Source organism: Octopus sinensis, linkage group LG23, assembly GCF_006345805.1.
Source record: "Octopus sinensis linkage group LG23, ASM634580v1, whole genome shotgun sequence".
NCBI lineage: Eukaryota > Metazoa > Mollusca > Cephalopoda > Octopoda > Octopodidae > Octopus > Octopus sinensis.
This window is the reverse complement of record NC_043019.1, coordinates 19,406,530-19,419,272: the sequence shown is the minus strand read 5'-3', so window position 1 is coordinate 19,419,272 and position 12,743 is coordinate 19,406,530. Positions and strand designations below refer to the sequence as shown.

General features: G+C 40.9%; 1 protein-coding gene across 1 annotated transcript in view; it reads right to left on the bottom strand.

Annotated features, from left to right (window-relative positions):
- Window positions 1-12,480, bottom strand: part of LOC115223722 — a 78,694-nt gene extending 66,214 nt beyond the window's left edge. The window contains exons 1-4 of the mRNA XM_036512514.1: window positions 12,198-12,480; window positions 4,642-4,765; window positions 4,104-4,293; window positions 3,472-3,539 (exon numbers count right to left, since the gene is read on the bottom strand). Of these exons, the coding sequence (XP_036368407.1) occupies window positions 3,472-3,539; window positions 4,104-4,293; window positions 4,642-4,701 (318 nt within the window). The 5' untranslated portion in view covers window positions 4,702-4,765; window positions 12,198-12,480. The remainder of the gene's footprint in view (window positions 1-3,471; window positions 3,540-4,103; window positions 4,294-4,641; window positions 4,766-12,197) is intronic.
- Between the last annotated feature and the right edge of the window lie 263 nt (window positions 12,481-12,743).

Here is a 12,743-nt window from a genome sequence, read left to right as displayed (position 1 = left end):
GAGTAAAAGGTAGACGGTATGACGCATGTGTATGAACAGGTATGCTACATGGCAGTGAAACACGGGCCGTAACTGCTGAGGACATGCGTAAGCTCACAAGGAATGAAGCCAGTATGATCCGATGGATGCATAATGTCAGTGTGCATACTCGACAGAGTGTTAGTACTTTGAGAGAATTGTTGGACTTAAGAAGCATCAGATGTGGTGTGCAAGAGAGACGACTGCACTGGTATGGTCATGTGTTGCATATGGATGAGGACAGCTGTGTGAAAAATTGTCACACCCTAGCTGTTGAGGGAACCTGTAGAAGAAGGAGACCCAGGAAGACTTGAGATGAGGTGGTGAAGCATGATCTTTAACCCTGTAGTGTTTAAACTGGCCATATCTGGCCCAGATATTCTACATGTTTTACATTCAAACGGGCGATATCTAGCCTCTCACACCTAACCTACATTGATATTCTAAAAACAAACAATCACATCATTGAAACCTCAAAGCTATAAGATAATGTATGATTAATTCAAAACAATTTGAGTGAAAAATTATTACATTTAACAGAGTAATCTGAACACTAAAGGGTTAAACACAGCTTCACCGAGGCAATGACTAGTGACCAAGACCTTTGGAGATATGCTGTGCTTGAGAAGACCCGGCAGGACAAGTGAGACCATAGCCCATGACCTATGCCAGTGGGTGTAACCAGCCCACTTATGAATACCTCTCATTCATTGGACAATAAACTTTACTTGTGAAGACCTGTTGAGGCAAGTGAAATCAAAATCGTTGACATGGGCGATGACAGTACCGCCTGATTGGCACTCATGCCAGTGGAACGTTGAAAGCACCATCTGAGCATGATCACTGCCAGACAGAACGGATTTTATATAATATATATATGTGTGTGTGTGTGTGTGTGTGTGTGTGTGTGTGTATGCATGTGTATGTATTAATCAATCTGTAGTTCTTAAGTCTGAAGAGAGGTACATTCTAAAACTTAGTGAAGTAATAATTGATATTGTTATTGGTTATGGTCAGTCAGGAAGTTACCATTGGTTTTGTTCCTATAAAGTTCTTAGTGGAACAGGTGACTTTTCAGACTCATTGGCCAGAGGCTGTGAAAAAACTCTGAAATGAAATTCTACCTTATGACATCTCTTCTGGTCAAAATAGAGTTATTTCCCTTTGGTTACTTGCAGTTGTTTCTAAAATTGGTCGGCACCTGAGTGCTTTTGTTTGCTCAGCTGCAGGTGGGGAATTACACATTTTCAACATGAATTTCCTCTCATGAGGGCACTAACCATCTGACTTTTGGGAGTTTAAGAAGGACCCTGAGTCAAGCAAGTTCTTCCCAATCCTTGCTGTCTTGGCCAAGCAATATCGACATTGTCAGCTCCTGTTATATTTATATGTTAGTGTGTGTGTGTGTCCGTGTGTCCTCTAATCCTGGCCTCAGCAGAATTTGAACTCAGAAATGGAAGAACTGTTAGGCTTTTTCGTCCAATATGCCAACAATTCTGCCAGCTTTCTGCCTTTCTTAGTCACAATGTTAATGACTTCAAATTTTCACAGAAGAGTTTTTAGCAGAAGTGGTTAATTAATTATTACATTTAATTAATTACACTTAATTATGACACTGATCCCAGTCCCCCTCTGGTTCTTATAGCTTTTAGATCAGTGGTTCTCAACCAGGGTCAATATGGCCCCTAAGGGGCCATATAAGGATTTTTCGGGGGGGGGGCACATAACAAAATAGTAAATTGGGGATCCACAATAGTCTTTTATGGGCCCCTGAAACAAATTTGCTTTCGATGTTTGTATTGCAAGAAACAGCAAGGTTTCCTTCTCTAACATTTGACATTGTGCAAACGATACAAGCTGATGCGGGAAAAGCAAAATAGGAATTTGGAAAGAAGTTTCTATAAAACATTGAATGGCTATGAGGGTCCACCAGAATGAAATTGTAATCGAAGGGGTCCATAGACAACAAATGGTTGAGAACCCCTGTTTTAGGATTTCTGAAAGGGCTTTGTTTATGCATGCGTTTCTTTGACATCATTTATTTATTTCATTTTCTCTCTTCAATGCTTCTAAGTTTATTTCACTTTATATGTTTGACGAAAGGAAGAGGATTTCAGTCAACCGTGTTGAATTCATAAACTGCATTCTCTCTCTCTCTCTCTCTCTCTCTCTCTCTTCTGCCTCTCACTCTTTATTTGTAAGGTGTGTATTTCTGTGCATGCGTTTACCTCCAGTACCTCAGCAGTACTGTTGCTAAAACGGGCTGAATGTGCAGTCAGTCATGCCATATTAGTATCCAAACAGCCATGCTAAATTGTCTCATTCTGAGGGGGGGTGTATCGCAGACTATTTACGCTTGTACTGCCATCCATTTCGCTGTTGAGGTGTAGCAGTTCATATTTTGCTGGACAGAGGACATAGGCCCTCTCTCACTCTTTTCAGTGACTGTGTATGGAAGAGAGTGTGCTGGCCGGGATCGTAGAGGGATCTGATTAAATCTAGGTGATAGGTTCCTGCCTCTCTCAATTGACATTTTATTTTTTATTTTGTTTATTTGCATCCATCATCATCCTCAATTAACGTCCGTTTTCCATGCTGGAATGGGTTGGACAGTCTGACTGAGGTCTGGAGAGCCAGCAGCTGCACCAGGCTCCAATCTTGATCTGGCAGAGTTTCTACAGCTGGATGCCCTTCCTAATGCCAACCACTGCGTGAGAGCAGTGGGTGTTTTTTACATGCCACATCTATGTATTCCCAGTTTTTGTTCTATCTTAAGTATACACATCCTCATACATTCTGTAAGCCTTATTGTAATGTATGAATGAGTGGACCCATGTGACAAATGTAATGAAAGAATTTAATATTATTGTTATTTCCTTTCAGACTGTTTTTTTTTTCACAGCCTCTGGCCAGTGAGTCTGAAAAGTCACCTGTTCCACTAAGAACTTTATAGGAACAAAACCAATGGTAACTTCCTGACTGGCCATAACCAATAACAATATCAATTATTACTTCGCTAAGTTTTAGAATGTACCTCTCTTCAGACTTAACTACTGATTATATACACACACATATATACATACATACAAATATATACACATACATACATACAACATACATCCATGCATACATACATAGATACATACACACACATATACAGTGGGCTTCTTTCAATTTCTGTCTACAAAATCCATTCACAGGGTTTTGGTCAGCCTGGGGCTATAGTAAAAGACACTTAGCCAAGGAGCCATGCAGTGGGATTGAACCCAGAACCATGAGGTTTATTCAAATTAATGTGAAAAAATAAGCACTAAATTTGACAGAGTATTAAAGAGACTTTGTAGGAGACAGTGAAAGGTAAATAAAAGATAGCCTCAAAGCTGGTCATTTGCAATTACAATCCCGGATCCACCTCACAAAAAAGAAAAAGAAAGCAACCGTGTATTTACTCACATTGGGATCAGGACAATATGCAGCCATACTGACATCTCTTAGCAATTGGATTAAAAACCTCTGAACATCTGCAGATTAAGAACAAAAGAAAAACACAATAATTAAGTAAAAAATAATAAATCATTAAATTAGTCTTTTTTTTTCTTTCTTTCTGTTGATGAACGCTTTTTAGTTATTAGTTTCTTTGCACTCTGCAGCCAACAGTTGGAGAGGTTTGCAGCCGATTCCACAGAGGCTCAGCAGAATAATGAAAGTGTATAGCCTGGTGGTTAAGGAACTGCATTCCCAATTGCAATATTGGGATTTCAATTCCCATTTGTTTACAACTCTCAGGTGATGGCAGAGTCAGGAGTCACACACAATGCGTTTCTTTCAATTTCTGTCAACAAAATCCACTCCCAAGGCTTTGGTCAGCCAAGGACTATAGTAAAAGACACTTTGCCAAGGTGCCATGTGGGAGGATTGAACCCATAACAATGTGGTCGGGAAACAAACACCTAAACCACAGCCATACCTGTGCATATATTATATTCCAGTTGATTTTTTTTTTAATGTTCACCGAATTAAATGTTAAAAGTAACTTAGCTATTCTCTTTTAATCTCAATGGTTTATGGCTTAAAAAAAAACGAACCTTTGTCTGCCTTTGTCGTATCTTGCTTCTGACTGGTTCCAGTTGATGATGTGGGTGGTGACAGAGTTGTTCTTGAGGGCGGGGAGAAGGGATGTGATGGTGTGGGCGGGGAGAAGGAAGTTGATGGTGTGGGCGGGGAGTAGGGATGTGATGGTGTGGGTGGGGAGAAGGAAGTTGATGGTGTGGGCGGGGAGTAGGGATGTGATGATGTGGGCGAGGAGAAGGGATGTGATGGTGTGGGCGGGGAGTAGGGATGTGATGGTGTGGGTGGGGAGTAGGGATGTGATGGTGTGGGCGGGGAGTAGGGATGTGATGGTGTGGGCGGGGAGAAGGGATGTGATGGTGTGGGCGGGGAGTAGGGATGTGATGGTGTGGGTGGGGAGTAGGGATGTGATGGTGTGGGCGGGGAGTAGGGATGTGATGGTGTGGGTGGGGAGAAGGGATGTGATGGTGTGGGCGGGGAGTAGGGACGTGATGGTGTGGGTGGGGAGAAGGAATGTGATGGTGTGGGCGGGGAGTAGGGATGTGATGGTGTAGGTGGTGGTGATGAAGATGGTGTGCTGCTTTTCTCATTATTGCTTCCAAGCCAATTGCCCATTTTGTTGAAAGGTTCAGGTCAGAGCAGAAACAGAGAGTTGATGGATATTGTAAGGAAGCCCAACCTGAAATTAAAAGAGTCAGGTTTCTTACATATTAATTGCAATGATTTTACCAAAGAAGTAATATATCTGATGTCATGAAGCATTTTTCTTTTCCAAACAAATGTCTCAAAATAAATCATCCTGGGGCTCCATAGAAGCTAATTTTGTCCGCCCCCACAATGTGCCTTGCTCACCCAGGTTTCTCTGCTTCTCTACTTGCCGTTCATATTTGTCAAGTTTTCTCTAAAGCCAGCAAAACAGATCAGTTTGTTTGGAAGTGCAATATATTATTTTCCAAGTAAATATTTATTGATTATGGAATAAATTTTACAATTGTGAAATTAATAAAGTTATGAAAACATTGTTTATTGCAAGAAAATAATTAAGTCGAACTGATAGCATTTACCACACTTTCTTTTATGTCCAACTTGGTTTTGGCTGAGATATTTCCCTTTTATGTTATCTTTTACTAGTTTCAAGCTGACTCTGAGGCACTGCCTTCATCTCAATATTGTTGACAAAAATATCTTTTTAAATATTCAACATCCATCATAAATATTATTGTGCTTATTCTATGAGACTCTTTTGTGATTACCAGGAAGAAAAACCAACACTGATTATAAATCTCAAGCAGTTGTGGGGAAATCATCATCATCATCATCATTTAACATCAGTTGTCCAGGGCTGGCATGGGTGGGATGGTGTAACTAGAGCTGGCAAGCTGGGATCTGCCTAGACTCCAGTCTGATTTGGTATGGTTTCCACAGCTGGATACCCTTCCTAACGACAACCATTTTACAGAGTGTGTTGTATGCTTTTAAGTGGCACCACACAGAGGCACCACAAAGGGGCTCTTTTATATGGCGCTCTACGGATACTTTCATATGGTGTCACACAGGCACTTATACATGACACTGTGCAAGCGCTTTTATGTGGTGCCACATAGGCCCTCTCACATATCACCACACTGGTGCATTTACGTATCCCCAAACGGGTACTCTTACGTGTTTCTGCATGGGCACCGCTACAAGTGCTTACATCACCAGAAAGATCAGAAAGAACACTTCTGCTATAGAGTACAGGTCATCTTGAGTACGGTCAAGCACCAGGTACCTTGGTCCTTTGTTATCTCACCTGAAAAGTTCAACTTCCTGAGTTCGTTCTTCAGTACTTCGTTCCATGTCTTGCTGGGTTCCCCTCTTCCATGTCTTCCATCTGCTTTGAGAGATCAGTACTTCTTTATGAAGCTGTCAGCATCCATCTGCATCACATGACCAAACCAGTGCCATCTTCTCACTTCCACACAGCAACCAATTCCTCTCATGCCTAACTTCTCTCTCAAAATACTAGCACACTATCAAACATGTACACTTACATCATTCATCCAGTAGAGCATACTACCTTCATTTCTCTCCAACCTTTGCATATCCTCTGCATTCAGGGCCCACATCCCAACAGCATGTAGAAATGCTGTCTGTATACATGCATCATACAATCTTCCTTTCACTCGGAGAGAGAAACCTTTCATGGCCAACATGGGTAACCCTAACCCTCTGGATTTCCTCTATCCTGTTCTTCTTATTCTAGCTACCACACTCTCCATGCATCCTCCCCCACTACTAAGGTGGTCCCCTCGGTAGTAGAAATTATCTCCTACCTCTAATGAGCCACCAGGGCATTTGAGAGAATCAATTTCCTGAGTCTAAAGTTTTTAAGATCCTGTGCATCTTCCACATGCAGAAACTTATCTGATAACCTTCCAATCAATCCAATACACCTCTGTATGGATTTCCAGCCGACATATTTCCTACAAATCAAACAAGGCCACCTACCTCTCAATTTTCTTGCTTACTAAGACTTGTCTTCGCAAATTTAACCTTAAGGCCCTTAGATTCCAGGTTTTGCTTCAACATCTGGAATTTTTCCTCTAGCTCTGATATGGAATCTGCTATGAGGGTAAGATCATCAGCATATATAGTTCTCTCGGGCTATCGGTCTTGAATTCCTCTGTTATGGCCTGGAAGACAATCATGAAAAGGAGGGGACAAAGGGTTGAACCTTGATGAAGCCCTACCTGTATACAGATTCTTTGCTGTATTCCTGGTTGACTCTCACCTTATTGTCAGCATCTCCGTACATGGCCTGTCCAACACTCGCCAACCACAATCTATTCCTAGCCTCCTTAGAGGCCACCATATCGCACAGTGGGACCATTCCACCAAAGGTTTTCTCTAGATCAACAAATGCGAGTTACAATGGCTTATTCTTAGCAAAGTACTTCTCTTGCCTCGCTATGAAAACAGCATCAGTAGTGCTTCTCCTTTTCCCGGATGAATTCTGCTCCTAATTAATTGGCCAATAAATCTCCATAATTTTCATCACCTGATCCAGGAGTTTGATGTCTCTACAGTTACTTCCATCTACTGCATAACCCTTACCCTTGTAGCAGCTAATAATTATGTTGCTACACCAATCACTGGGTATTACACCTGCTTGAATGACCTCATTAACTAAGCAGGTTAACCACCAGCCCATATCCTACCTTACTGGATATTTTGAGTATCTCACCTGTGATTCTGGATGGACCAGGGGCTTATCTACCAGCTGGGTGCATGTGCATTGTGTGTGTGTGTTTATGTCTGAATATTGTATGTGTTTATGTGTTGTGTGCAAGTGTATGTATTATTCGTTTATGCATGAACATTGTATGTATGTGTGTGTGTGTGTGTGTGTGTGTTGTGTGCATGAATATTGTGTTTATAGGTGTGAATGTATGTTAGTGTGCATGTCATTGTCATCAGTTTGTGTGTGTGTGTGTGAATGGGACTATTGGATAATGTGTGTGTATGGAGTTGACAAGTGTGTAATGTCCTGTGTTTGTGCACATGTGAATGTGGGTAGGGCCATCCAGCATGTGTGTGTTGTAGAGGGATGTATGGAAGAGCAAGGAGGGTTGGGGATGACAGGATGTAGGGGGGGGCTGGATGGTGTTGAGTGGGAAGGAGTGTGTGTGTGTGTGCATGTGCATGTATGTGTGTAGGTGTTTGCATAATGGTGTGTGTGGTCAAGGTACTGTATACAGGTGTGTGGAGGGTAGAGGAGGAGGGGTGACAGAAGGTGAGAGGTATGTGGTGGGTGTGAGTGTGTATAGGGGTGGGCTTAGAAGAGAGGTGATGAATTAAAACCATTAGGTGAAAACAAATGAAGTGACCTCTGCAAGGACAATCTGAAGACAGACAAATGTTGCAGCAAATGACCAGTCAAATGAAAGTGCCATGAGACAAGGGTGTCCCGGAGATGTTTTAAGCAAACCAATTGGCTAAGCACCACTTGACCAATGTCTAAGGAAAGACACAGAGAGCATGCAATCGAGTAGATTACATTGGCTGAAGGGGCCGATGAGGGGGAAAGGGAGACAGGTGAGGGTGGAGTGGATGTGGAAGAACATTCAACAGATCATGCACAGTTGAGGGCAGTTTGGATAATGGTAAGGGGATGTCCACACTGGGCAAAATAGGGAGCCATGAGTTACGACTGCGTTTTGAAGTCAGAGATGGATGAACTGGGAGAAAGGGATGGACAGTTTGGTGTCGGTAGGGTGGGGGAAGGAGAGGTTCAGATACATACACAAGTCTACGGGTTTATAATGGATGGAATTGGTAAGAGAGGAGTGGTGGTGGATGGTGACAGCAATGTCATATAGCTGAGGCGTAGGACTAGTGAACTGTGAGAATATTTGGACCACAACACAGCAAATGAACAGGTTCGCAGAGTTGGGACCCATTCTCATTCTGAAAACCTGATGGTAAAAATGTCCCACTAACAAGAAGCAGTTGAGGGAGAAGATGAGTTGAGCCAAATGGAGGAGAGTAGAGGGACCAGGTTGAAGATGAGGACAAAGACTGAGAAATTGTTTTAGAGTAAGAAGACCTTTTTTTTTTTTTTATGTGAGTGTATGGGGAAAGAGGAGTAAGGAGGGGCTGGGAGGAAAGGAGAAAGAATTGAATAGACAAAGAGCATGGTTAGGGTCATGAATGTGTTGAGGGAGGGAAGTCAGTAGGTGGATATCAAAATATTTGGTGAGGCATCTGCAGGCAGAAATGATGGAGTGGTCAGGAATTTTAGAAGGGAAATAATGGTGGGAATGCATTGGGTACAAACAATGAGGATGGAGGCAGTGGGAGGTAGATAGTGGGGAGGTAATAATCTGTTGATAGAGTGATGTGAGGTTGGAGGATAGAGGGAGATAGAAGCAGGTGTCTTGAAGTTGGCAGAGAGCTTAAAGCCTTGAAACTCTACCCTCTCCAGCGCCGTCGCGAGTGGTACATCATTTGTACAATGTGGAGAATATACCACCAACTTTGCCCAAACGACTTGAACATTAGTTTCAAGATTCATCCAAGGCTGGGACCATGGGCCATACATCCCCCGCCCAATTCAGGATCACAGCATATAGGTACACTGCAACATAATTTCTGTTCCTCAACAGGCCCTGCCCTGTTTAACATTGTGCTGATAGAGATCAAAGAGGAAAAGGATCCCATCACCTTTAAACGGAGTCTGGACAGATTTCTTCAAGGAATACCAGATAAGCCACCCATACCTGGATACAACTCACGCAACAAGAACTCACCACTTGAATGGACCATAAGCAAAACTTGACTTAAACAGGATTTAGATAATCCTATCAGGTGGTACTATTAAGTCAGACATGGCCTGAACCAATCTTTGGTCAAAACACATCTAAGTTTATAGAGGTCAGCATGCCACACAACCACAGCTCCACCTTTGTCAGCCAGTTTAATGATGATGTCTTGACAGCATCAGAGGCATTGAAGGGCCGAGAGTATGGAGATGTTGAAATTTTTTGGACACCAACAGAAGTTAAACCGGTCCACAGCACACTTGTAAATTGACCAACTGCCTGGAGCTGGTTGGCAGCACAAGTCAGTAAAGCAATCTTCTTCGCTAGATGAAGGTGGAGTATTGTGGAATGAAGCAAGCAGCCTGACATGATGCACAAAGTGTTGAATATCATCATGGGTCTGAACATCAGTTGCAGGACAGAATCAGCGGGGTGAAATGGAGATTCTTACAAAGGAGAAAAATATTCCACTTCAGAGAGGGGGAGATCAGAAGGAATAACAATAGAGTTGTTACCACTGGAAGAGGATGGAAAAAGGTGAGTCAGGTGGAGAAGAGGTGGTGGAGGCAGTGGTAGGCACACACACACACAAACAGGCTTTCTGTTTCCACCTACTAACTTCACTCGTAAGATATTCTTTGGTTTCAGGTCATAACAGAATACACTTGCCTCAGGTGTCACATAGTGAGACGGAACCCAAAACAATCATCATCATCATCATCATTTGACATCTGCCTTCCATGCTGGCATGGATGGTTGGATGGTTTGACAGGAGCTGGCCAGGCAGGAGCCTGCATCATACGTATGGCTGGATGCCCTTTCTAACACCAACCACCCAGCAGAGTTGGCCGAATGCTTTTTACTTGGCACCAGCAGAGGTGAGGTCAGTTTTGGCAAGGTTTTTACAGCTGGGTGCCCTTCCAACTGCCAACCACTTTACAGTGTGGAGTGGATGTTTTTTAAATAGCACCAGTACTGGAAGAGTCACCAAGTAGCTTTGCAAGACAAGGAATCTGAGAGGGGAGGTTAGAGTGTAACAGACAGAGACAGGTGTCGAGCTTCTAAAACTCACAGCTATACCTACACTCGAAAGCTTTTATAAGATTACTCTGTTAGAAACAGTAGCAAAGTCTCCTTTAAATCAGACAGAATGACACATTAACGGAGAATTCATCTTAGTAAATATAACAGGAGACGGGGCAAAATCAGTGATTTTTGATTTCTTGTTATTTTTTTCTCAACTTGTTTGAAAGCATTACATCGCAAGTATTGAATCCTTATTTTGTACTGTTTCATCAACTTTAGGAGTAAAAATTGGTCAGCATAGTTGTTGGGAGTTTGAACCAGAACCAGAACATAAGTACTTTTTGTCAAGAAATTATTCCTCAACTTTGACCCAATTGAAACTGAGGCTGCTAAATTTTGGTGTTTAACTATTAATATTCTCTTCTCTGTTGGATTCCAAATCGATTTTTTCACACACTAATGTCTAATCTGACCATTTTCAAATCTCAATAAAAAGTCTAAAATGGCATAAAATGACTGTTTAATATCAATAATTCCTTCATTTTAACTGCATGGTGTATAAATCTTCACATATTCATTCTGCCCCAACTAAATTTGTCTTTTATACGCACCCATTTAAGACTGTACTAAGTTATCAGATTATTTATTAAACCCTCACCAAGAAAGTTGATGTAAATATTAATAACTTAATAATTTAAAAGCACCTAGCACAGAATTTTGTCAGTGAACAGGTTGTGGTCTGAAAGCGACGAAAATATTTTGGCAAATTAAATTTAAATGAAGTGAATCTAACGGTTTTTGTGTATTTCTTAAATGGCTTATAAACACCTTCCACGTTGCAATTGCTTAATATAATATCGATTTCTCTAAAACTTACAGTAGAGGTACAGTTAATAAGTTTTTAATTCATTCAAAGACACTTTGCAATGAAATTGAATATATTTGATATTAAAAGTTAGCATTTTAAATGGACAATTTAATTATTAAGGCCAAAGCCATTATTAAAAAGTTTTGCTGTCAGTAAAAGGACAGGAACGGAACTGAAAAAACTAGCAAACTTATTCGTTTGGAGGAAGTTGTTTTACACCTATTACACAATGTTTTGTTTTTTCACCGGGTTTAATGCTTTAGTTTAACCGTTTTAAAAATAAAATAAAATAATCATTGGCAAAACATCCTAGAAAAGGGGTGAAATGGTTTACTAGAACTATTTAAAGGTATATTTAGCTTGTTAACACCAATATGGAAGATTTTAGAAAAATAAGTTTAATAATTCAAAATATTGGTCTAAAAATTATATTTACTAGTTAGAATATCTATAAAAGACAGATGTTTAATATAGAAATAATTAAGTCATGGAACAATTTTACTTTCAACTAATCTTTTATAAAATTAAGGGTTATATTATAGGTTTAAGAAGTTGTTGTTATTACACCCTACACGATGTTTATATTTTCTAATTGGTGCTTAATTAGAAAGGTTATTTATATAAATATCTTTATAAGTACCAAGATCGGGAGGGTAGAGCAATTTAAGAAAGAGAAAAAGGCAATCCGTAAGGTTGCCAGCTTGTATATATACATGTAGGGACTGTGAATTGAGGGTGAACACTTGATAAGTGCAAGCACCTGTATATGCGAGAGAGTGGCAAAGGTGAGAGGGAATATGTCAACTGAAATTAAAAGGGTACAGGACATAAAAAACACAATGAGAAACGATATAAACAAAGAAATTACACTCGGTTAGGTTGAATAGCAATAAACGGTTGCTTTTTCGACTCACCATTAACACTCGGTCTCCAAACTATTTCACTACCAACTGCCACAATTTCACTTTCTCTTTCTTCGCCTCGCTAACTTTTTCCCATCACTTTCTCTTCTTTCTTCGTCTTATTTTATACTTTTTAAAACTATCTCCATTTTACGACCTGTCGCGAGTCTTTCTAATAGCGACGGACGATTATTATTAATAACAGGCGCGAAATAGTTGGATTAAAACTAATCGTTTGATAATAAGAATCATTAAAATAACAACTGGGGTCGGAATTACTTGAGAGCAGTGGTCCCGGTGCGCGCACTCTCATAGTCGCGCATCCGCGCTAGCTAGTCGTGACTAGTCGATCCTACAACGACTACCGAGCAAAGTAAATAAAACACAAAATAAATAATTTTTGTTAAACAAAGTAAATAAAACACAAAGTAAGGATCCTCGACATGATCCAGTAAAAGTCGGTGCTCCAGCATGGCCGGAGTGAAAAACTGCAGAAAAAAGATTGAAAGCAGTAAATGAGGACCTTTTTGTTTCGGTCACGATGACCCGGCCATCCCA